Source organism: Pseudophryne corroboree, chromosome 1 (genome assembly GCF_028390025.1).
Source record: "Pseudophryne corroboree isolate aPseCor3 chromosome 1, aPseCor3.hap2, whole genome shotgun sequence".
Taxonomy (NCBI): Eukaryota; Metazoa; Chordata; class Amphibia; order Anura; family Myobatrachidae; genus Pseudophryne; species Pseudophryne corroboree.
The window spans coordinates 303,037,749-303,063,988 of NC_086444.1; the positions used below are offsets into that span (position 1 = coordinate 303,037,749).

At 48.3% G+C, this 26,240-nt stretch overlaps 1 protein-coding gene across 1 annotated transcript in view; it reads right to left on the reverse strand.

The window, feature by feature from the left end:
- Positions 1-26,240, reverse strand: part of IFT81 (intraflagellar transport 81) — a 452,264-nt gene that overhangs the window by 201,232 nt on the left and 224,792 nt on the right. Inside the window, exon 8 of the mRNA XM_063964420.1 lies at positions 21,537-21,621. Coding sequence (XP_063820490.1) covers positions 21,537-21,621 — 85 coding nt within the window. The remainder of the gene's footprint in view (positions 1-21,536; positions 21,622-26,240) is intronic.

Below are 26,240 nucleotides of genomic sequence, written 5' to 3' on the forward strand. Positions count from 1 at the left end.
AAAGCCATGGATTGACTCCCTGTTTTATCCCTGGACTCTGCTTTGTACAATCTCTTATGTAATAAAGCCACATTTGCATTTAAAACATTCCACATATCCAACCAATCAGGTGTCGGCGTTGCCGACGGAGACACCACAATCATCTGCTCCACCTCCTCCCTAGACGAGCTTTCCGCTTCAGACATGCCGACACACACGTACCGACACCCCCACACACTCAGGGATATATCTACATGGAGACAGTCCCCCAATAAGGCCCTTTGGAGAGACAGAGAGCGAGTATGCCAGCACACACCCAGCGCCACCGGACACTGGAATAAAATCCCAGTTAGTACAGCGCTTTTATAGAGATATATATATATATATATATAAAATTACTCACTGCGCCAATTAATGTGCCCACCCCCCTCTGTTTTGCCCTCTGTAACCGTGTTCAGCAGGGGAGAGTCCGGGGAGCCAGCTTCTCTGCAGTGTGCTGTGGAGAAAATGGCACTGGTTAGTGCTGGAGGATCAAGCTCCGCCCCCTCAGTGGCGGGCTTCGGTCCCGCTCAAATTATTTATACTGGCGTTTTTTTTTTTTTAATATACTGCCTCCGCAGTATATAATGCATACGCCAGTGTCCCTTGGAGGTTAATATTGCTGCCCAGGGCGCCCCCCCTGCGCCCTGCACCCTTACAGTGCCCGCTGTGTGTGTGGGAGTAATGGCGCGCAGCGGTGAAGATCTGAAGTCTTCTGCCGCCTTTGAAGTCTGCTTTCTTCTCAATACTCACCCGGCTTCTATCTTCCGGCTCTGTGAGGAGGACGGCGGCGCGGCTCCGGGACGAACGGCGAGGGTGAGACCTGCGTTCCGACCCTCTGGAGCTAATGGTGTCCAGTAGCCTAAGAAGCAGAGCCTATCATTTAAGTAGGTCTGCTTCTCTCCCCTCAGTCCCACGATGCAGGGAGCCTGTTGCCAGCAGTGCTCCCTAAAAATAAAAAACCTAACAAAAAGTATTTTTCAGAGAAACTCAGTAGAGCTCCCCTGTAGTGCACCCAGTCTCCTCTGGGCACAGGATCTAACTGAGGTCTGGAGGAGGGTCATAGAGGGAGGAGCCAGTGCACACCCATTCTAAAGTCTTTAGCGTGCCCATGTCTCCTGCGGAGCCTGTCTATACCCCATGGTCCTTACGGATGCTGGGGACTCCGTAAGGACCATGGGGTTTATACCAAAGCTCCGGACCGGGCGGGAGAGTGCGGACGACTCTGCAGCACCGATTGAGCAAACATGAGGTCCCCATCAGCCAGGGTATCAAACTTGCAGAGCTTAGCAAAAAAGTGTTGGAACCCAACCAAGTAGGCGCTCGGCAAAGTTGAACCGCCGAGCCTCCTCGGGCATCCGCCCAAGAAGAGCCCATCTTTCTAGTAGAATGGGTCTCCACCGACTTCGGTAACTGCAATCCAGCCGTAGAAAGAGCACGCCAAATCGTATCACCGATCCAGCGTGTAACAGACTGCATAGACGCAGGCGCCCCAATCATGCTGGGAGCATACCGGACAAACAGAGCCTCTGTTTCCCCAATCGGAGCCAAATTGGCGACCTAAATATTCAAAGCCCTGACCACATCGAGAGACTTTGAATCAGCTAATGCCTGAGAAACCACCGGCATCAAAATGGGCTGATTTCTGCAAAACCCAGAAACCACTTTTGGCAGAACTATTATCCGAGTTCTCAATTCCTCTCTATCCACATGGAAGATCAAACAGGGCTCTTGTGAGACAAAGCCGCTACTACCGACACCCGCCTTGCGGACGCCAAAGCCAATAGCATGACCACTTTTCAAGAGAGAAATTTTAACACAACCTTTCACAAAGGTTCCAAACAGTGTGACACAAGCAAACGCAACACCACGTCAATGTCCCACGGTGCCAACGAGGACACAAATGGAGGTTGGATGTGCAGTACTCCTTTCACGAAGGTCCGAACTTCCGGAACGGTCGCCAATTCTTTCTTGAAAGAAAATTTATAAGGCCAAAACCGCACTTAAATGGAGCCTAACTTTAGGCCTGCCCACACCTGCTTGCAAAGAATGGAGAAAAACGACCCAGCTGAAAGTCTTCCGTAGTAGCCTTCTTGGATTCACACCAAGACACATATTTTCTCCAAACACGGTGGTAAGGCTTCGCCGTTACTTCTTTTCTAGCCTGAAGAAGTGTGGAAATGACTTCACTGGGAATACTCCTACTGGCTAGGATAAGGCCTTTCACCACCACGCCGTTAAACGCAGCCGCGGTAAGTCCTGATACACGCCCGGATCTTGCTGTAACAGTTCCCCACGTAAAGAAAGGGCCATGGATCTTCTATGAGTAAATCTTGAAGAACTAGATACCAAGCTCTCCTTGGTTAGACCGGAACAATGAGGATCGCCTGAACCTTTGTTCTTCTTACGTTTATCACCTTCTGAAGAGTGAAAACGGAGGGGACACATAAACCGACTGAAAACACCCAAGGTGTCCTGAGGCCGTCCCCTGCTATAGCTTGAGTGTCCCCTGACCCGGAACAATATCCCCGAGATCTCTCTTTGAGGTGAAACGCCGACATGTCCACTTGAAGCACTCCTCAAAGACTTGTCACTTCAGTGAAAACTTCTCGATGACCAATGTATTTCTCCCGGATGGAGATCGCGTCTGGAGAGGAATCTAATTCTCCGTCGTTCCCATCCGGAACGAAGACTGCTAATATAACATTTACCAGTCTTGCCACCCAGCGGAAAACGTTTCCGGCATCTGCCATTGTCGCTTTGCTCCTTGTTCCGCCCTAGCGGCCTACTTACACCACTGCTGTCAAGTCGTCCGACAGAATTAACACGGGCAGATCACAAAGCATATGTTCATTGAAAATAGCTCTTAAGTCAAGAAAGCTTATTGCAGGCAAGCTTCCCAGCTTGACCTTTTCCTCTGGAAATACTTCCCTTGCAAGGACTGCTCCCCAGTTTTGGAGATCTGCATGCATGGACACCAGGATCTCATCCTGGATTCCGAGCCTTCGTCCCTCTAGGAGGAAAGAACTGAGCAGACACCACAGGACCGATATCCTGGCCATCAGGATTATATTCCGGCGCATGTGCAGGTGAGACCCGGACCACATTTCCAACTGGCCCCGTGAAAACCACTCTGGCATTTGACCTGCTCACCGAAAAGGCCTCTTAGGCCGCACCCATCTTCTTCATCAACGGAACATATTGATGGATTGTCACAGCAAATCTGATCCGACTCCGGATCCTCAGACCTCTGTCCACAGGAACACACAGACCTTCCACCTTTCCGTATCTACTCTGATACCCACCTCCGACGTCTGCGTCGTTGGGAACAACAGCCTTCCCCTGTGTTGAAGAACAGTCAGAGAGAAAACAACGATTTGGACCACTTGTGTCTTGACCTCGCCTTAATCAGGAGAGTGTCCCAGTACAGAATAACAATGGCTCTTACAATTGAAAGAATACCATCCTACTGCCATCACTCCGGTGAAATGGCAAAGACAATCCTGGATATCAACCCAGGTAAGCTGAACGCAGAGAAAAACGCATTTAACCCCTTTTCTACCCTTACGTGCTGGAGTTCCCATCGTAAGCAGAAATCCTTTTTTTTTTTTTAAGGGACAGCAGGACAAAGTCCTGAACCTGACGCAACTCTAGTATGGCGTCGCGCACTATCTCCCCTTCCAGAGGGGAATCGGAAGATCTATTCAAAAAATCAGTGAGGGGAATCATCTGGAAACTCCACCATGTCCCCTTTTGGATTCCATTATTAACTCACAGGTCCAAGGCCATTCTCGGACTGACTGAAGAGTAGACGAGTTCCCACCGAAGTGGGCTCCAGCCAGATAGACCCAGCGACCGGCGGTGGATGTGGTAAACAGAAAACGACATCCTGTTCTGCGAACCTAACAGGGCTGCAGAACTCTTACCTTTTCACCTTCCACAATCTGCACCAAAAGGGAAAAAAGAACGGTATCAAAACGGTTAAAATGACTGCATTACACAACAGAATGCGTCACCAACCGTTGTGAGGGAATCTAACTCACGAAGTTAGACCCACCAGTGGTATCCACCGAGAGTGACTGAACTGAGGCCTCCCCACCCAGCAGTACACCGCCCCAGGGAAACACTCTAATATCTCTCGGAGTCCGCCTCAGCATTTCTTGCCATGTTACAGAGAAGACTCAACATAAGAAAACTCCCCACTCTCTTTAGGGTAATACTATCGGATGCTTTTCTGAATATAAACACTCCCCCATGTGCATGTAATGCAAATAACGCCAAAGCATAGAAATAAAATATCACTTAGCTTCCTGTGTATGATCCTTTGTGACAGGGCCCCGTGTCGACCAGGAGTTGACTTTCACCGTATTCTATCCGCAGCGGAAAAAGAATAAACATTCGGACTCCTTGTGAGGATCTGCTCTTCAAGGCCGACCTAGAGCTTTATCAACAGAGCGACCAGCACATGAGAAAGAATACTTTTACTTCAGCAGTCATTATAATCATAATGTAATACACACATATCCCACATATATATATATATATATATATATATATATATATATATATATATATAACATACATATAAGTGGATTGTCCCGAAATGTAGGGTCCCCAGTGACATTAATGTGTTCTGAATGTGTATGACCATGTACTGAAAGCCCCAGTTGTGGATTAAACAGGAAACCTTATGGCCGACAGAAAACCAAGTATTCGTCGACAAACCGGGAGTAGTAACCAGGCAAACCCCGAGAGGTACGAGGGGAGTATACCTATATAATCTTTATAACACTCCCCCACACCTACTACCATATCTGTGCTCGAGCTACAGGCCCAAGGAACCGTACCATACATATACATACAAATAAATAAATATATATATATATATATATATATATATATATATATATACACAGGTATAAGGCAGTTACTGCATGTTAAGTTACTCTCAGTAATAACAGTTGGTGCTGACAGGGTCACCCGCATACCACTGTGTCTCCCCTACAGTGTTCACTTTTGACAAGCAAACAACTACCAACCTGCTGACACTGTATCAACTGCATCAAGGACCAACACACGGCGGCGATGCCGACAGTGATCCCCCTGTCTGTGACAGAGCACTTATACCTGTCGACATATGTCGACTAAAAAGCTATAGTGGGTATTCTGACCAGGGAAACACAGGGATATATGCACAACACACTGTATTAGATGCCCATTTAACTAACTTAGTGTTATATTGTCTATATACACTAAACACTGTGCCCCCCCCATGTTTGTTTTCACTGCTATGGCGGGGACATGGAGGAAAATGGCACTGAAAGTGATGTGAGGGCTAAGCCCCGCCCCTTCTCGGCGTGCTTCAGCCCGCTAGAAATATATTGTTTTTTATGCCAGCGGGGGCCCCTATACAGTGTCTACACACTGTATATTACGTAGCCACCCTTATTGCTGCCCAGGGTGCCCTCCCCCATGCGCCCTGCACCCTTGTAAGCCATCGGCGCGGGAGCAATGGCGCGCAGCACGCTGCTTTATGCTGGCGGGGGTATGAGACATGGTGCCCAGGCAGTAAAAATGCTTTTTATGCCAGCTGTTTTAGAAGATCAGTAACTTGCTGCCCAGGGCGCTCCCCCCCAACGCCCTGCACGCTTTGAGTGCCGTTGGTGTGCGGAGCATGGAGCGCAGCACGCCCGCTGCGCTGTACCTCCGTTACCGAAGTCTTCTGCGGTCACTGAAGTCTTCTGTTCTTCACATACTCACCCGACTTCTTTCTTTTGGCTTTTGTGAGGGGGGTGACGGCGCAGCTCCGGGAACAAGCAGCTAGGCGAACCAAGTGATCGAACCCTCTGGAGCTAATGGTGTCCAGTAGCCTAAGAAGCAGAGCCCTTGAACTAAGAAGAAGTAGGTCTGACTTCTCTCCCCTCACTCCCACAATGCAGGGAGCCTATAGCCAGCAGGTCTCCCTGAAAATAAAAAACCTAACAATAAAGTCTTTAGAGAAACTCAATAGAGCTCCCCTAGTGTGTGTCCAGTCACTCCTGGGCACAGAGTCTAACTGAGGTCTGGAGGAGGGGCATAGAGGGAGGAGCCAGTTCACACCCATTCAAAGTCTTATAGTGTGCCCATGTCTCCTGCGGATCCCGTCTATACCCCATGGTCCTTACGGAGTCCCCAGTATCCTCTAGGACGTATGAGAAATAGACTGTGCATGCACAGTCTACTTTTTCCAGCGATGATGATATGAGGGAGCGTGCATTGTTCATTGTTGGTTCTATACACACAGTATAATATGCATTAGTTTTTCGAACAATATAGACTATATAGTCCATATCGTTAGCTAGATTCATACCGTGTGTATGCGGCTTTACATAAACTATATGTTGGTGCCAGCTAGTAGATGGCACGGTAAGCAATAGTCATCCTTACTGCACGGAGCCACCCCCATTGGAAGTAATCCTTACTGAACAGAGTCTCCCCCCAACGAGGACCCCCTCCCCAAGTCCACACTGCCTTGTCCCTGGCCCACTCCCCAGCCCCTATTATACACATTACACCAGGTAGAGCCCCTTACACATGTTACGCCAGGTAGAGCCCTTGTTTACACATTGCGGCAGGTAAAGTCCCTTTTATACACGTTACACCAGGTAGAGCCTCTTAATGTTAGAAACAATGACAGAAGCAGATTGGTTGATACTCTCTCCAAATTTGTCTGTAAAGAAGTACAGGGCAGTACAGTATATGGCAGCACAGTACAGTATACAGTAGTATAGTGCAGCACAGTACAGAATTAGGTAGTATAGTGCAGTACAGTATAAGGCAGCACAGTACAGCATAAGGTAGTATAGTGCAGTACAGTATAAGGCAGCACAGTACAGCATAAGGTAGTATAGTGCAGTACAGTATAGGGTGGCATCTTACACTCTTGTCGGTGTCCAGCTTGAGCTTCTTCTGGGAGCTACTCTTCTGCACCCACTTGATGAATGATATATTTATGGCTGTCCGGCATAGCACTCTACCCCATCTATCAAGCAACACATCTGGCTGAAGAAGGGTGCAGTCGGGGTCAGGGGCCCATCCCCGCTGTCCTCTTCGGTGATTAAGACAATCATGTTGCCGCTTGTGAATCGGCCGCACATGCTGGGCACACAGTCACACAGCAGCAACTGGGCCCCCAGCAACTTGACAATGGAAGTCCCACAGATACCCCACAATAGGGTGTGATTGAGATAGTAGTGGGCAGAATTTCGTAGGACTACAAAATATATGGCAGGCACCGGCTGGGTGACTGGCTGCGCCCTCAGGTTGCAGTGCCACGGGCGGATGCTCTGCATGCCCGCCCCTAGTTCCGCCACTGCTTGTATAGTCAGCTTTCTGACCTGTACAATATATTATAAGGACATTATCCTAACAAAGTAGAAGGAGCTTCAAATGTAATGGAAGTAGGGAAATAATACTTTACTTGTAACAGTACAGCAATATTAGGTGAACACCAAACAATTAATTTTATCTCCATGTTTCATATTTATAAAAATGTCAGTTTTGATATTTAGCGGTCTTTTCAAACAACTGTAGTCACAACTGCAAGTTATTATTGATGATTTCAATGGCAATTTATAAAAAACAGGATTTTGATACCTACCGGTAAATCCTTTTCTCCTGGTCCGTAGAGGATGCTGGGGTCCACTTCATGACCATGGGGTATAGACGGTTCCGCAGGAGCAATGGGCACTCTTAAGACTTTTCACTGGGTGTGAACTGGCTCCTCCCTCTATGCCCCTCCTCCAGACCTCAGTTATAGGAACTGTGCCCAGGGAGACGGACATTTTGAGGAAAGGATTTACTTTAAACTAGTGGTGAGATACATACCAGCTCATACCTCAACCATGCCGCACAACATGGCATTCAACAGAACACACGCCAACAGGCATGAACCAATTACAGCAACATACTGAAACTAATATAACACAACTTGTGTAACTCTAATAACAAAACTGCAGGTAAAGTACGTACTGGGACGGGCGCCCAGCATCCTCTACGGACTAGGAGAAAAGGATTTACCGGTAGGTATCAAAATCCTGTTTTCTCATATGTCCTAGAGGATGCTGGGGTCCACTTCATGACCATGGGGTTTATACCAAAGCTCCAGTTCGGGCGGGAGAGTGCGGATGACCCTGCAGCACCGATTGACCAAACTTGAGGTCCTCATCGGCCAAGGTGTCAAACTTGTAGAATTTTGCAAATGTGTTTGACCCTGACCAAGTAGCTGCTCGGCAAAGTTGTAATGCCGAGACCCCCCGGGCAACCACCAAGGAGGAGCCCACCTTCCTAGTGGAGTGGGCCTTCACCGATATCGGTAACGGCAATCCAGCCGTAGAATGAGCTTGCTGAATCGTACCTCTGATCCAGCGCGCAATAGTCTGCTTGGAAGCAGGACACCCAATCTTGTTGGGAGCATACAGGACAAACAACACCTCTGTTTTCCGTATTCTAGCTGTTCTAGCGACATAAATCTTCAAAGCTCTAACCACATCTAGAGACTTTGACTCAGCGAACGTGTCAGTAGCAACTGGCACCACAATAGGTTGGAATGTGGAAAGAGGAAACCACCTTTGGAAGAAAATGTTGACGAGTTCTCAACTCTGCCCTATCTTCATGGAAGATCAGGTAAGGGCTCTTGTGGGACAAGGCCCCCAATTCAGACATCCGCCTTGCGGATGCCAACGCCAAAAGCATCACCACTTTCCAAGTGAGAAACTTCAACTCTATTTCTTGTAGAGGCTCAAACCAACCCGATTGAAGGATCTGCAACACCACATTAAGGTCCCATGGTGCCACTGGAGGCACAAATGGAGGCTGGATGTGCAGAACCCCTTTCACGAACGTTTGAACTTCTGGAAAGGAGGCCAATTGTTTTTGAAAGAAAACTGATAAGTCCGAAATCTGGACCTTGATTGACCCCAATCTAAGGCCCGCATCTACACCAGCCTGCAGAAAATGGAGAAAGTCCCAACTCAAACTCTTCCGTAGGAGAATTCTTGGATTCACACCAAGACACATATTTTCTCCAAATACGGTGGTAATGTTTAGACGTTACTCCTTTCCTGGACTGAATCAGAATGGGGATGACTTCCTTGGGAATACCCTTTCTGGCTAGGATCCGACGCTCAACAGCCATGCCGTTAAATGTAGCCGCGGTAAGTCTTGATACACACACGGCCCCTGCTGTAGTAGGTCCTCTCAAGGAGGAAGAGGCTGAGGATCTTCGATGAGCAACTCCTGAAGATCTGGATACCAAGCCCTCCTTGGCCAGTCTGGGGCAATGAAGATTGCTCAAACTCTTGTTCTTCTTCTTATTTTGAGAACTTTTGGAATCAGTGGAAATGGATGGAAAACATATACCGACCAAAACACCCACTGGGTCACCAGTGCATCCACTGCTATTGCTTGAGGGTCTCTCGACCCGGAACAATATCTCTGAAGCTTCTTGTTTAGACGAGATGCCATCATGTCTACTTGAGGAACTCCCCAAAGACTTGTCACCTCTGCGAAGACTTCTTGGTGGAGGCCCCACTCTCCTGGATGGAGATCGTGTCGGCTGAGGAAGTCTTCTTCCCAGTTGTCTACTCCCAAAATGAAAATTGCTGACAGAGCTCTAACATGTCTTTCTGCCCAGAGGAGAATCCTGGTCACCTCTGCCATTGCCGCTCTACTTTTCATTCCGCCTTGCCTGTTTATGTACGCGACTGCTGTTACATTGTCCGACTGGATCTGTACGGGTTGATCTTGAAGAAGATGTACCGCTTGTAGAAGGCTGTTGTAAATGGCTCTCAACTCCAGAACGTTTATGTGAAGACAAGTTTCTTGCTCTCCCCCTGTGTGACTGCTCCCCAGCCTCGGAGAGTTGCATCCGTGGTCACCAGGACGGGATCTTGAAGAAGATGTACCGCTTGTAGAAGGCCGTTGTAAATGGCTCTCAATTCCAGAACGTTTATGTGAAGGCAGGCTTCCTGACTTGACCATTTTCCTTGGAAGCTTTTCCCCTGTGCGACAGCTCTCCAGCCTCGGAGACTTGCATCCGTGGTTATTAGGACCCAGTCGTGAATCCCAAACCTGCGTCCCTCTAGTAGGTGAGAACTGTGTAGCCACCACAGGAGCAAAATCCTGGCTTTGGAGGACAGGATTATTTTCCGGTGTATGTGTAGGTGGGATCCAGACCACTTGTCCAACAGGTCCCACTGGAATACTCTGGCATGAAATCGGCCAAACTGTATGGCTTCGTAGGCCGCTACCATTTTCCCCAACAACCGAATGCATTGATGGATCGACACGCTTGTTGGTTTCAATATTTGTTTGACCATTTTCTGGATTTCCAGAGCCTTTTCCACTGGAAGAAATACTCTCCGTACTTCTGTGTCCAGAATCATCCCTAAAAAGGACAATCTTGTCGTCGGTTCCAACTGCGACTTTGGAAAATTCATGATCCAACCGTGTTGTTGGAGCATTGACAGGGAGAGTGCGATGTTCTGCACCAACTGTTCCCTGGATCTCGCTTTTATCAGGAGATCGTCCAGATAAGGAATTATATTGACTACTTTTTAACGAAGGAGGACCATCAACTCCGCCATCACCTTGGTGAATACCCTCGGTGCCGTGGAGAGTCCGAACGGCAACGTCTGAAACTGGTAATTGCAATCCTGTACTGCGAATCTCAGATAAGCTTGGTGAGGAGGGTAAATGGGAACATGCAAGTAAGCATCTTTTATGTCTACTGACACCATGAAGTTCCCCTCTTCCTGGAAATCACTACCCTCAGGGATTCCATCTTGAACTTGAACCTTTTCAGGTAGAGATTCAGATTTTTCAGGTTTAAAATTGGTCTGACTGAGCCGTCCGGCTTCGGAACTACGAAGAGGCTTGAATAAAAAACCTTCTCCTAACTGTGCCAAGGGTACAGGACAATGACCTGTTCCTGACATAATTTTTGAATTGCCGTTGTTACTGCCTCTCTTCCCGGAAGAGAAGCTGGCAAGGTCGATTTGAAAAATCGGCATGGGGGGACGTCTTGAAACTCTAGTTTGTACCCATGGGACACTATTTGTAAGACACATTGGTCCAGGCCAGACTGAATCCAGATTTGGCTGAAAAGTTTCAGACGTGCTCCCACCCGAGCGGACTCCCGCAAGGGAGCCCCAACGTTATGCTGCAGTTTTGGCAGAAGCAGGGGTGGACTTCTGCTCCTGCGATCCGGGAGACGCTGCGGATTTCTTTCCTTTTCCTCTTCCCCTACCTGTAAAAAAAGGGGAGACCTTTGGCCTTTTTGTATTTGTTGGGCCGAAAGGACTGTATGTGAGAGTGATGTGTCTTTTTCGCCGGTGTAGGAGCATAAGGCAAGAATGTCGACTTACCTGCGGTAGCCGCCGAGACTAACGCATCCAGCCCATCACCAAACAAGGCCTCACCTTTATACGGGAGAGCCTCCATATTTCTTTTGGAATCTGCATCAGCATTCCATTGGCGAATCCACAACACCCTCCGAGCCGATACTGCCATGTTAGCGGTTCTTGATCCCAAGAAACCAATATATTTCATGGATTCTAGTACGTACGCAGCAGTGTCTTTGATATGACCTAACGTTAGGAGTATCTCGTCTCCATCTATTGTGTCAATGTCTAATGACAAGTTTTTTGACTACTTTTCAATAGCACTACTCACCCACTCACAGACAATGGTAGGCCTGAGTAGTGTCCCATTGGCCACATCAATAAATCACCTCACTCACTTGCGGTCTGTCGGCTCCTTAAGTGAAGCCATTCCAGGTGCAGGGAGAAACACCTTTTCTCTTTTATGACAGGGCCCTGCCTAAAATGCGGGGTGACTCCCACCTTTTTTTGAAAAAGGTAAGCTGCCTGATATCCTTTTGGGAATCAGAAATATCTTTTCAGGTTAAATCAGACCTGAGGTGGAGGGAAAAATAAGATTTTAAACCTACCGGTAAATCTTTTTCTCCTAGTCCGTAGAGGATGCTGGGGACTCCGTAAGGACCATGGGGTATAGACGGGCTCCGCAGGAGACATGGGCACTCTAAAACTTTAGATGGGTGTGAACTGGCTCCTCCCTCTATGCCCATCCTCCAGACCTCAGTTATAGAACTGTGCCCAGAGGAGACGGACAGTACGAGGAAAGGATTTTTGTTAATCTAAGGGCGAGATATATACCAGCCCACACCATACACACCGTACAACATGGTATATGCCAAACCAGTTAACAGTATGAACAAAACAGCATCAGCCAGAGACTGATCTCAACTGTAACATAACCCTTATGTAAGCAAAAACTATATACAAGCCTTGCAGAATTTGTCCGCACTGGGACGGGCGCCCAGCATCCTCTACGGACTAGGAGAAAAAGATTTACCGGTAGGTTTAAAATCTTATTTTCTCTTACGTCCTAGAGGATTGCTGGGGACTCCGTAAGGACCATGGGGATTATACCAAAGCTCCAGACTGGGCGGGAGAGTGCAGATGACTCTGTAGCACCGATTGAGCAAACATGAGGTCCTCCTTTGCCAGGGTATCAAACTTGTAGAATTTTGCAAAAGTGTTTGAACCCCGACCAAGTAGCTGCTCGGCAAAGCTGTAATACCGAGACGCCTCGGGCAGCCGCCCAAGAAGAGCCCACCTTCCTAGTGGAATGGGCCTTTACTGAATTTGGTAACGCCAATCCAGCCGTAGAATGAGCCTGCTGAATCGTGTTACAGATCCAGCGGGCAATAGTCTGCTTAGAAGCAGGAGCGCCAACCTTGTTGGCTGCATACAGGACAAACAGTGCCTCTGTCTTCCTAACCCGAGCCGTCCTGGCTACATAAATTTTTAAGGCCCTGACTACATCAAGTGACTTGGAATCCTCCACTTCACCCGTAGCCACAGGCACCACAATAGGTTGGTTTGTATGAAACGACTAAACCACCTTAGGCAGAAATTGAGGACGAGTCCTCAACTCCGCTCGATCCACATGGAAAATCAGATAGGGGCTCTTGTGAGACAAAGCCGCCAATTCGTACACCCGCCTCGCAGATGCCAAGGCCAACAACATGACCACCTTCCAAGTGAGAAATTTTAATTCAACTGTTTGAAGAGGTTTAAACCAGTGTGATTTAAGGAACTGTAACACCACGTTAAGGTCCCACGGTGCCACTGGGGGCACAAAAGGAGGTTGGATGTGCAGCACTCCCTTTACAAAAGTCTGGGCTTCTGGGAGACAAGCCAATTCCTTCTGAAAGAATATAGATAAGGCCGAAATCTGCACCTTAATGGAGCCTAACTTCAGGCCCATATCCACTCCTGTCTGTAGAAAATGGAGAAAACGACACAGCTGAAAATCTTCCATCGGAGCATTCTTGGCTTCACACCAAGACACATATTTCTTCCAGATACGGTGATAATGCTTCGCCGTTACCTCCTTCCTAGCTTTGATTAGAGTAGGGATGACTTCCCCTGGAATACCCTTCCTAGCTAGGATTTGGTGTTCAACCGCCATACCGTCAAACGTGACCGAGGTAAGTCTTGGAACACACAGGGCCCCTGTTGTAACAGGTCCTTCCTGAGAGGAAGAGGCCACGGATCTTCTGTGATCATTTCCTGAAGATCTGAATACCAGGCCCTTCGAGGCCAATCTGGAACAATGAGTATTGTCTGCCCTCTTGTTCGTCTTATGATTCTCAGTAATTTGAGATAAGCAGAAGTGGAGGGAACACATAGACCGACTGAAACACCCACGGTGTCACCAGGGCGTCCACCGCCACTGCCTGATGGTCCCTCGACCTGGAACAATACGTCCGAAGCTTTCTGTTGAGGCGTGACGCCATCATGTCTATTTGAGGAAGTCCCCAACGACTTGTTACTTCTGCAAAGACCTCTTGATGCAGTCCCCACTCTCCTGGATGGAGATCGTGTCTGCTGAGGAAGTCTGCTTCCCAGTTGTCTACTCCCGGAATGAAGACCGCTGACAGAGCGCTTACATGATTTTCCGCCCAGCGAAGAATCCTGGTGGCTTCTACCATTGTTGCTCTGCTCCTTGTCCCGCCCTGGCAGTTTACATGCGCCAAGGCTGTGACAATGTCTGATTGGATCAGAACGGGTAGGTTGCGAAGAAGACTCTCCGCCTGTTGCAGGCCGTTGTATATGGCCCTTAATTCCAGCACATTGATGTGTAGACAAGCCTCCTGGCTTGACCATATTCCCTGAAAATTTCTTCCTTGTGTGACTGCTCCCCATCCTCGGAGGCTCGCGTCCGTAGTCACAAGAACCCAATCTTGAATGCCGAACCTGCGACCCTCTAGAAGGTGAGCACTCTGGAGCCACCACAGGAGAGAGACCCTGGCCCTGGGGGACAGGCTTATCCTTCGATGCATCTGTAGATGGGACCATGACCACTTGTCCAGAAGGTCCCACTGAAAAGTCCTCGCATGGAACCTGCCGAACGGAATGGCCTCGTAGGCCGCCACCATCTTTCCCAATACTCGAGTGCATTGATGAACTGACACTCTTTTTGGTTTCAGCAGGTCCTTGACCATGCTCTGGAGTTCCTGTACTTTTTCCATTGGGAGAAAAACCCTCTTTTTTTCCGTGTCCAGAACCATGCTCAAAAATGACAGCCGAGTTGTCGGAACCAACTGCGACTTTGGTAGATTTAGAATCCAGCCGTGTTGTTGTAGTACTCTCAGGGAGAGAGACACGCTTTTTAGTAACTGATCCCTTGATCATGCCTTTATCAGGAGATCGTCCAAGTATGGGAAAATTGTGACTCCTTGCTTGTGCAGGAGCACCATCATTTCCGCCATTACCTTGGTGAAAATTCTCGGGGCCGTGGAAAGCCCAAACGGCAACGTCTGAAACTGGTAATGACAATCCTGTACAGCGAATCTCAGGTACGCCTGATGAGGAGGATATATGGGGAAATGAAGGTATGCATCCTTTATGTCTAGTGACACCATAAAATCCCCTCCTTCCAGGCTGGAGATCACTGCCCTGAGAGATTCCATCTTGAATTTGAACCTTTTCAAATATAGGTTTAGGGATTTTAGATTCAGAATTGGTCTGACCGAGCCATCCGGCTTCGGGACCACAAATAGGGTTGAATAAAACCCTTTCCCCTGTTGTTCGAGGGGAACCTTGATAATCACCTGCTGTTGACACATCTTTTGTATGGCAGCTGAAACTATTTCCCTCTCTGGGGGAGAAGCTGGCAAGGCCGATTTGAAAAATCGGTGTGGAGGCACGTCTCCGAACTCCAGTTTGTAGCCTTGGGATACAATTTCGACCACCCAAGGGTCCAAATCCAACTGAACCCAGATGTGGCTGAAGAGACGAAGACGTGCCCCCACCGGTGCGGACTCCCGCAGCGGAGCCCCAGCGTCATGCGGTGGATTTTGTAGAGGCCGGGGAGGATTTTTGTTCCTAGGAACTAGCTGTAGCTGGTGTTCTTTTCCCTCTACCTCTACCTCTGGCGAGGAAGGAAGAGCCCCGACCCTTTCTGAACTTATGCGACCGAAAGGACTGCATCTGGTATTGAGGTGTTTTCTTTTGCTGTGGGGGAACATAAGGCAAAAAAAAGACTTACCCGCGGTAGCTGTGGAAACCAGGTCCGCGAGGCCCTTCCCAATTAAAACTTCACCTTTGTAAGGCAAAGCCTCCATATGTCTCTTTGAATCAGCATCACCTGTCCATTGACAGGTCCACAGGGACCTTCGAGCAGAAACTGCCATGGCATTGGCTCTTGAACCCAACAGCCCAATATCTCTCGCAGCCTCTCTCATATATAACGCTGCGTCCTTAATGTGACCCAAGGTCAACAAAATACTATCTTTATCTAAGGTGTCAATGTCAAATGACAAGTTATCTGCCCACGCTGCAATTGCGCTACCCACCCATGCCGACGCTACTGCAGGTCTGAGCAGGGCTCCCGTAGTCGCATAAATTGATTTTAAGGTAGTTTCCCGTGTCCGGGGACGGTAGCGCCACCTTTTTGGACATGCGCGTCAAGGCCTTGTCCACCGTGGGCGAGGATTCCCACCGTAACCTGTCCTTTGAGGGGAAAGGATACGCCATAATAATTCTCTTGGGAACCTGCAGTCTCTTGTCTGGAGTTTCCCAAGCCTTTTCAAATAAAGCGTTCAGCTCATGAGATGGGGGAAACGTTACCTCAGGTTTCTTTTCCTTAAACATGTAGACCCTCGTGTCCGGGACAGAGGGGTCCTCTGTGCTTTTATTGCAATAATCATATATTGAATACTCTTGGCCACTCTTGGGTGCAACCTCGCATCATCATAGTCGACACTGGAGTCAGAATCCGTGTCGGTATCAGTGTCTGCTATCTGGGAGAAGGGACGTTTATGGGACCCTGAAGGGTCTTGTGACACAGCCAAAGCCATGGATTGACTCCCTGCGCTGTCCTTGGACTCTGCTTTGTCCAATCTGTTAGGTAGTAAAGTCACGTTAGCATTTAAAACATTCCACATGTCCAACCAATCAGGTGTCGGCTGTGCCGACGGAGACACCACCACCATCTGCTCTGCATCCCTCCTAGACGAGCCTTCCGCTTCAGACATGTCGACACACACGTACCGACACCCCCCCACATACTGGGATATCTGAATATGGGGACAGACCCACAATAAGGCCCTTTGGAGAGACAGAGAGAGAGTATGCCAGCACACACCCAGTGCCACTAAATACTGAAACAAAGTCCCAGCCTGTAAAGCGCTATATCTACACAATTTAGCACCAAATAAATGTGCCCCCCCCCCTCGTTTTTGCCCTCTGTTACTTGTTCAGCAGGGGAGAGTCCGGGAGCAGCTTCTCTGCAGCTTGCTGGTTAGTGCTGGAGGATCAAGCTCCGCCCCCTCGATGGCGGGCTTCGGTCCCGCTTTTTTCCTTTAAACTGGCAGGGGATTTATTATATACTGCCTCTGCAGTATCTATATAACTGTGCCAGACTTATCTGAAGTGAAAATTGCTGCCCAGGGCGCCCCCCCCTGCGCCCTGCACCCGTGCTGTGCCTGTGTGTGTTGTGGAGGCATTGGCACGCAGCGCGACCGCTGCGCGGTACCTCATGAAGATCTAAAGTCTTCTGCCGCCTTTGAAGTCTTCTTGCTTCTTACACTTACCCGGCTTCTATCTTCCGGCTCTGTGAGGAGGACGGCGGCGCGGCTCTGGGACGAACAGCAAGGACGACACCTGTGTTCCGACCCTCTGGAGCTAATGGTGTCCAGTAGCCTAAGAAGCAGAGCCCATCAGTCCTGGAAAGTGGGTCTGCTTCTCTCCCCTCAGTCCCACGAAGCAGGGAGCCTGTTGCCAACAGTGCTCCCTGAAAATAAAAAGCCTAACAAAAGTATTTTCAGAGAAACTCAGTAGAGCTCCCCTGCATTGCATCCAGTCTCCTCTGGGCACAGGATCTAACTGAGGTCTGGAGGAGGGGCATAGAGGGAGGAGCCAGTTCACACCCATCTAAAGTCTTAGAGTGCCCATGTCTCCTGCAGAGCCCGTCTATACCCCATGGTCCTTACGGAGTCCCCAGCATCCTCTAGGACGTAAGAGAAATTACATTACTTCTTTACTAAAGTAAACCCTCTCCTTGTGGTAAAAGAGGGGGCTTCGTAACTTCTAACACCTCCTTTATAGCTAAAACATGTTTTGAATGCTTTTTTGCTAACTTAGGACCTATTCCCCTGGAATCACTAGTGTCGACACAGGAATCAGAGTTCGTGTCGGTATCAGTTTGTACTACTTGTGCAAATTTGTATGTGACCCAGAAAGGTCCCTGTGGATGAAAGGCAGAACTATTAAAAATCACATCTTAAACAGATTATTTTCATTTTCTTTATGAGATTCAGTCCAACCTCTTACTGTTATGATTCACACTATCATGTAACCTTTCGCCCAGTCAGGCTCTTGGTGTCATATTACACCTCTGTGTCCCTAACATGTCTCCACAGAGTTCCCTGCCACAGACATGTCACACACGTGCAGAACCACACCACAGACACTCCGGGATTTATAGGGGACAGACCCACAGTAAAATCTGTCAGAGGGACACAGATAGGATTTTGCCAGTGCACAACCCATTCAGCGCTTTTATAATGTTAATCACACAATTATATAGCACCAAATTCACTGTGGCCCCCCCTGTTCTGCACCCTGATACTTGTTCAGTAGTGGAAAAGGACCAGCGTTGTCTCTGCAGCCTGAGGAGAGAGAGAAAATGGCGCTGAGCAGTGTGCTGGCTGACTGAGGAGGAAGCTCCACTTTTTAATGGTGGGTTTCTCCGCTTTTATGAGGTCATTTTTTATACTGGCGGGGGTAGGACTGTGCCTCAGAAACTTATGCCCCTTATTTATGCCAGTTTCCATAGGTTTAATGCTGCCCAGGGCCCCCCCCCGCGCCCTGCAGTGCCTGTGTATGTCTGGGCAACATGGCGCGCTGCGCTCCCACCAGCCGCGCGGTACCTTTAGCTGTCACTTTCTTGATTGAAGATCAGTCTTCTAACACTAACCTGTCTTCTGACTTCTGGCTCTGTGAGGGGGGTGACGGCATGCTGTGGGAGTGAGCATCTAGGCACGGCTAGCGTTCAGTACCCTTCAGGAGCTAATGGTGTCCTGTCAGCCAGAAGCAGAGCCATGAAACTCTTTAGGAAGTTGGTTCCTACTTCTGCCCCCTCAGTCCCACGAAGCAGGGAGTCTGTTGCCAGCAGTTCTCCCTGAAAATAAAAAACCTAACATAGGCCCTCATTCCGAGTTGATCGGTCACAAGGCGAATTTAGCAGAGTTACACACGCTAAGCCGCCGCCTACTGGGAGTGAATCTTAGCTTCTTAAAATTGCGACCGATGTATTCGCAATATTGCGATTACTAACTACTTAGCAGTTTCAGAGTAGCTCCAGACTTACTCTGCCTGTGCGATCAGTTCAGTGCTTGTCGTTCCTGGTTGACGTCACAAACACACCCAGCGTTTGCCCAGGCACTCCCACCGTTTCCCCGGCCACTCCTGCGTTTTTTCCGGAAACGGTAGCGTTTTCAGCCACACGCCCCTGAAACGCCGTGTTTCCGCCCAGTAACACCCATTTCCTGTCAATCACATTACGATCGCCGGAGCGAAGAAAAAGCCGTGAGTAAAAATACTATCTTCATAGTAAAGTTACTTGGCGCAGTCGCAGTGCGAACATTGCGCATGCGTACTAAGCGGATTTTCACTGCGATGCGATGAAAAATACCGAGCGAACAACTCGGAATGAGGGCCATAAGTCTTTTCAGAGAAACTCAGTAGAGCTCCTAAGAGTGCATCCAGTCTGCCTGGGCACATTTCTAAAACTGAGGTCTGGAGGAGGGGCATAGAGGGAGGAGCCAGTTCACACCCATTGAAAAGTCTAAAGAGTGCCCATGGCTCCTGCGGAACAGTCTATACCCCATGGTCATGAAGTGGACCCCAGCATCCTCTAGGAAGTATGAGAATTTTTTTTTTTTTACTAGATTTCACCAGTTTACAAACTTCAGGGCCTGATTCAGAGATGTACGGCTAATGCTGCAGGAGGTGTCGGTAGGAAAAGATGCCTCTTGCCAGCATCTGCGATCTGAGTGCTGCGTCCTAAGGTGCAGTATCAGATCCCCATTGCGACCATTACTCACGATGGTTGCAGCCCTCGCCCATCTGCAGAAGCCTTAGCTTACTCAGACTGGCTGTCAGAACCCCTCTGGTAGGGCATCTGCGTCCAAATGCGCAGAACCTGCCCTTGGCACTCCTACAAAATGGGAGCGACACCCTGTATTGTAGAAAGGTCCCTATCATCACGTCCACTCTGCCCCCCAATGCTGTGGCTAACGGGGGACTGCGAGCAATCACGCTAGACTGGATCTGCACATGCGCAGAATGGGTCCTTGCCATGTGCAGTTCCCCCACAATCTGTTAGTATGTAAACCATCGGGTTACACATACTACTCTGAATCAGGTTCTTAGCAGAAACGGAGCACTAATGGGAGTTTGTTATGGGGGTCATTCTGAGTTGAACACTCGCTAGTTTTAGCAGCTGTGCAAACGCTATGCCGCTGCCCACTGGGGAGTGTATTTTAGCTTAGCAGAAGTGAGAACGCTTGTGCAGCCGAGCTCTGCAAAAACAGTTTGTGCAGTTTCTGGGTAGCTCTGAACCTACTCAGCGCTTCCAATCACCTCAGCCTATTTCTGTCCGGATTTGACGTCAGCCCAACGAACACCCAGCCACGCCTGCGTTTTTTCAGACACGCCTGCATTTTTGCAAACACTCCCTGAAAACGGTCAGTTGACACCCAGTAACGCCCCCTTCCTGTCAATCCTCTTGCGGCGCCAGTGCGAAGGAAAAGTTCACTAGAACCTGAGCACAAACACAAAGAGCTTTGTACCCGTACGTCACGCGTGCGCATTGTGGGGCATACGCATGCACAGAAATGCCATTTTTTTCACATGATCGCTGCGCAGCGAAAATCGGCAGTGAGCGATCAACTCGGAATGACCCCCTATGTCTGCAGATTTGGTGTTCTTAAAAAGTAGTGGATTTGCATGTACTAGATTTGGGCAATTGCAATTACCATGTCAATCATTAAAAAGGTACATTGTTTCCTTTATATAGAATTCCCCTATATAAGGAAACACTGTGTATGTTGTTTCAATTCTATATTTTAGATCAAGGACACTTAAAAAGGACAATGTCACTTTTCAGAGTTCTCAATAACAAGAATAAACTTACTAATATTTATTACACTACTTATTGTCCATATTATTTATTTTCTTTATTACCAGTCACTTATATAGCGCACACATATTCTGCAGCGATTTACAGAGAATATTTGGCCATTCACATCAGTCTCTGCCCCAGCTGAGAGTTTGCAATCTATGTTCCCTGCGGGTTAGGTATGGCTTACCGGCGGCCGGGATCCCGGCCGCAGAATACCGTAGGGGGGTCTGCACTCGCCACACGTTCTATTCCCACTCTATGGGTGTCGTGAAAGCCCGCGAGTGGGAACAGACCCTGCTAGTCGGCATGCAGACTGTCGGGATTCGGAGCGGGCGGGATATGGAAGGTGGTATGGTGACCCCGCCGGTCACATAACTACATCCCTTCCTTGCCACTTGTAAACGCACAAACATACACACAAGGGTTCAATTTTGTTGGGAGCCAATTAACATACCAGTATATTTTTAGATTGTGGGAGGAAACCCGAGAACCTGGAGAAAACTCACACAAGCAGGGGGAGAATATACAAACTCCACACAGTTATGTGGGTAATCAAACCCACAACCTAAGTGCTGTGAGGCAGTAATGTTAACCATTACACCATCAGTATTGCCCAATCTTGAAACTGGTCAACTGAATAAAATTTGTCAGTCACAATCACAGTTATATATAGATTTTGAAACTGAAAATAAATTACTAGTGTATCCTACATAAACATTTACCTAGACTACACTTCTAATATCTTCAGTAGTTTAATTTACCTTCTGGCTTTGCATCGGCTGCAGCATGACGCATATTTTTCAACTGATGTTGTGCTCTTTGCAGTTTCTGTTCTGCACTAAATAGCTTCAAAAGAAAATAAATATATTTGTACAGTACTTCTATCATGAAGTAAACTAGTATGTAAAAAAAAAAAGATTTTACACTTACCGATAAATCTATTTCTCGTAGTCCGTAGAGGATGCTGGGACTCCGTAAGGACCATGGGGAATAGACGGGCTCCACAGGAGACATGGGCACTTTAAGAAAGACTTTAGACTCTGGGTGTGCACTGGCTCCTCCCTCTATGCACCTCCTCCAGACCTCAGTTAGAGAAACTGTGCCCAGAGGAGATGGACAGTACGAGGAAAGGAATTTTGTTAATCCAATGGCAAGATTCATACCAGCCACACCAATCACACCGTATAACCTGTGATAAACTACCCAGTTAACAGTATGAACAAACAACATCGTTTCGGTCCAAACCGATGAACTATAATATAACCCTTATGTAAGCAATAACTATTTACAAGTCTTGCAGAAGAAGTCCGCACTTGGGATGGGCGCCCAGCATCCTCTACGGACTACGAGAAATAGATTTACCGGTAAGTGTAAAATCTTATTTTCTCTAACGTCCTAGAGGATGCTCGGACTCCGTAAGGACCATGGGGATTATACCAAAGCTCCCAAACGGGCAGGAGAGTGCGGATGACTCTGCAGCACCGATTGAGCAAACAGGTAGTCCTCCTCAGCCAGGGTATCAAACTTATAGAACTTTGCAAAAGTGTTTGACCCCGACCAAGTAGCAGCTCGGCACAGCTGTAGTGCCGAGACCCCTCAGGCAGCCGCCCAAGACGAGCCCACCTTCCTAGTGGAATGGGCCTTAACCGATTTCGGTAACGGCAATCCTGCCGTAGAATGCACCTGCTGAATCGTGTTACAGATCCAGCGAGCAATAGTCTGCTTTGAAGCAGGTCCGCCAACCTTGTTGGCTGCATACAGGACAAACAGTGCTTCAGTTTTTCTGATCCTAGCCGTTCTGGCCACGTAAATTTTCAAAGCCCTGACCACATCAAGGGACTGGCAATCCTCCAAGTCACGTGTAGCCACAGGCATGACAATAGGTTGGTTCATATGAAAGGATGAGACCACCTTAGGTAGGAATTGAGGACGGGTCCGCAACTCCGCTCTATCCATATGGAAAACCAGATAGGGGCTTTTATGTGATAAAGCCGCCAATTCCGAAACTCACCTAGCCAAAGCCAAGGCTAACAACATGACCACCTTCCAAATGAGAAATTTCAACTCCACTGTTTTAAGTGGTTCAAACCAATGTGACTTAAGGAAACTTAACACCACGTTAAGGTCCCAAGGCGCCACCGGAGGTACAAAAGGAGGCTGAATATGCAGTACTCCCTTCACAAAAGTCTGTACTTCAGGTAACGAGGCCAATTCCTTTTGAAAGAAAATGGATAAGGCCGAAATCTGAACTTTACTGGAGCCTAACTTTAGGCCCAAATACACTCCAGTTCGTAGGAAGTGAAGAAAACGGCCTAGATGGTATTCTTCCGTAGGAGCATTCCTGGCCTCACACCAAGAAATATATTGTCGCCATATTCGGTGATAATGTTTAGACATCACGTCCTTCCTAGCCTTTATTAGCGTAGGAATGACCTCATCCGGAATACCTTTTTCCGCTAGGATCCGGCGTTCAACCGCCATGCCGTCAAACGCAGCCGCGGTAAGTCTTGGAACAGACAAGGACCTTGTTGTGACAGGTCCTGCCTTAGAGGAAGAGGCCACGGATCTTCTGTGAGCATTTCTTGCAGATCCGGATACCAGGTCCTTCGTGGCCAATCTGGAACAATGAGAATTGTTCTCACTCCTCTTTGTCTTATTATCCTCAACACCTTGGGTATGAGAGGAAGAGGAGGAAACACATATACCGACTGGAACACCCACGGTGTCAATAGGGCGTCCACAGCTACCGCCTGAGGGTCTCTTGACCTGGCGCAATACCTTTGTTGCTTTTTGTTGAGACGGGATGCCATCATGCCTATATGGGGTAGTCCCCACCGACTTGCAATGTGCGCGAAGACTTCCTGATGAAGTCCCCACTCTCCCGGATGCAGATCGTGTCTGCTGAGGAAGTCTGCTTCCCAGTTGTCCACTCCCGGAATGAACACTGCTGACAGAGCGCTTACATGATTCTCCGCCCAGCGAAGAATTCTGGTGGCTTCCGCCATTGCCACTCTGCTCCTTGTGCCGCCTTGGCGGTTTACATGAGCTACTGCGGTGATGTTGTCTGACTGGATCAGAACTGGTCGATTGCGAAGTAAGATCTCCGCTTGACGCAGGGCGTTGTATATGGCCCTTAGTTCCAGGATGTTGATGTGAAGACAAGTCTCTTGACTTGACCAAAGTCCTTGGAAATTTCTTCCCTGTGTGACTGCTCCCCAACCTCGGAGGCTCGCGTCCATGGTCACCAGCATCCAGTCCTGAATGCCGAACCTGCGGCCTTCCAGGAGGTGAGCACTGTGCAGCCACCACAGGAGAGATATCCTGGCTCTGGGAGACAGGGTGATCCTTTGATGCATTTGTAAATGAGACCCGGACCATTTGTCCACTAGGTCCCATTGAAAAGTCCTCGCATAGAACCTGCCAAAGGGGATGGCCTCGTACGATGCCACCATCTTCCCCAGGACACGGGTGCAGTGAAGCACTGAAACCTTTTTTGGCTTTAATAGGTTCCTGACCAGAGCTATGAGCTCCTGAGCCTTTTCCATCGGAAGAAAAAACTTTTTCTGTTCTGTGTCCAGAATAAGGCCCAAAAAGGTCAGACGCGTTGTAGGAACCAGATATATGCAAAAGAGAATAAGTGATTCAATGCGCTGCCAATGATCTAATGCAGCCAGTAAGACAAGAGGAACCTTCACAAACAATTCCAGAGTAATTAAACAAAACGAAAATTTTGTCTTAACGGCGCAAAAATATCAAAGAGTCTTACATAAAGAATGAGAATGTGGAGTTTTCTGTGTTCCTAAAAATCCCGTAATTCTTATATCCTTAAGTTCTTGTGAATCGATTTCCTTAACTCAAGCAGAGAGAAAAAGAGATCATGGTGCAGATCCACTTGTAGGGGATTAAAGGAATTTATTATACACAGGGAACTCACAATTTAACAGATTAAAACAAACATGTAACCACTGTGAAGTGGTAAAAGCAGGGTGTTGTCGTCACTGGTGGTCAAAGTTACCCTCCTCAGATGGACTCAGGGCTGCACTGTAGGTTCCGGATACCATATGAGTGCAGTAGGTAGCTAAGATGTCCCAGATCAGGTCACACTCCGTTCCAAAATCACCAGCTCAACGCGTTTCGGACTGCTATGGTCCTTCGCTCCTGACGAAGGACCATAGCAGTCCGAAACGCGTTGAGCTGGTGATTTTGGAACGGAGTGTGACCTGATCTGGGACATCTTAGCTACCTACTGCACTCATATGGTATCCGGAACCTACAGTGCAGCCCTGAGTCCATCTGAGGAGGGTAACTTTGAACACCAGTGACGACAACACCCTGCTTTTACCACTTCACAGTGGTTACATGTTTGTTTTAATCTGTTAAATTGTGAGTTCCCTGTGTATAATAAATTCCTTTAATCCCCTACAAGTGGATCTGCACCATGATCTCTTTTTCTCTCTGCTTGAGTTAAGGAAATCGATTCACAAGAACTTAAGGATATAAGAATTACGGGATTTTTAGGAACACAGAAAACTCCACATTCTCATTCTTTATGTAAGACTCTTTGATATTTTTGCGCCGTTAAGACAAAATTTTCGCGTTGTAGGAACCAGCTGGGACTTTGGAATATTGAGAATCCAGCCATGCTGTTGCAACGTCCTCACTGACAGTGACACGCTGTCCAGTAACTTCTCTCGAGATCTCGCCTTTATGAGGAGATCGTCCAAGTATGGGATAATTGTAACACCCTGCTTGCGCAGGAGCACCATCATTTCCGCCATTACCTTGGTGAAAATTCTCGGGGCCGTGGAAAGCCCAAACGGCAACGTCTGAAATTGGTAATGACAGTCCTGTACCGCAAATCTCAGGAACGCCTGGTGAGGAAGAAAAATCGGAACATGAAGGTAAGCATCCTTTATGTCCAGGGAAACCATCCAATCCCCCCCCTCCAGGCTGGCGATGACCGCTCTGAGCGATTCCATCTTGAACTTGAACTTTTTCAAGTACAGGTTCAGGGATTTCAGATTCAAAATGGGTCTGACCGAACCGTCTGGTTTCGGAACCACAAACAGGGTTGAGTAATACCCCTTTCCTTGCTGGAGAAGAGGAACCTTGACTATCACCTGTTGCAGGTACAATTTTTGAATTGCAGTTAACACTAACTCCCTTTCTGACGGAGAAGCTGGCAGAGCCGATTTGAAAAACCGGCGAGGAGGCATCTCTTCGAATTCCAGCCTGTATCCCTGAGAAACAATCTCTATTGCCCAGGGATCCACCTGTGAGTGAACCCAGACGTGGCTGAAAAATCGAAGACGTGCCCCCACTTGATCTGGCCCCCCCAGGGGAGTCCCAGCATCATGCGGTGGATTTTGCAGATGTAGGGGGGGACTTCTGCTCCTGGGAACTAGCTGTGTGCAGCTTTTTTCCCTTGCCTTTACCTCTGGCAAGAAAGGACGATCCCCGTACCT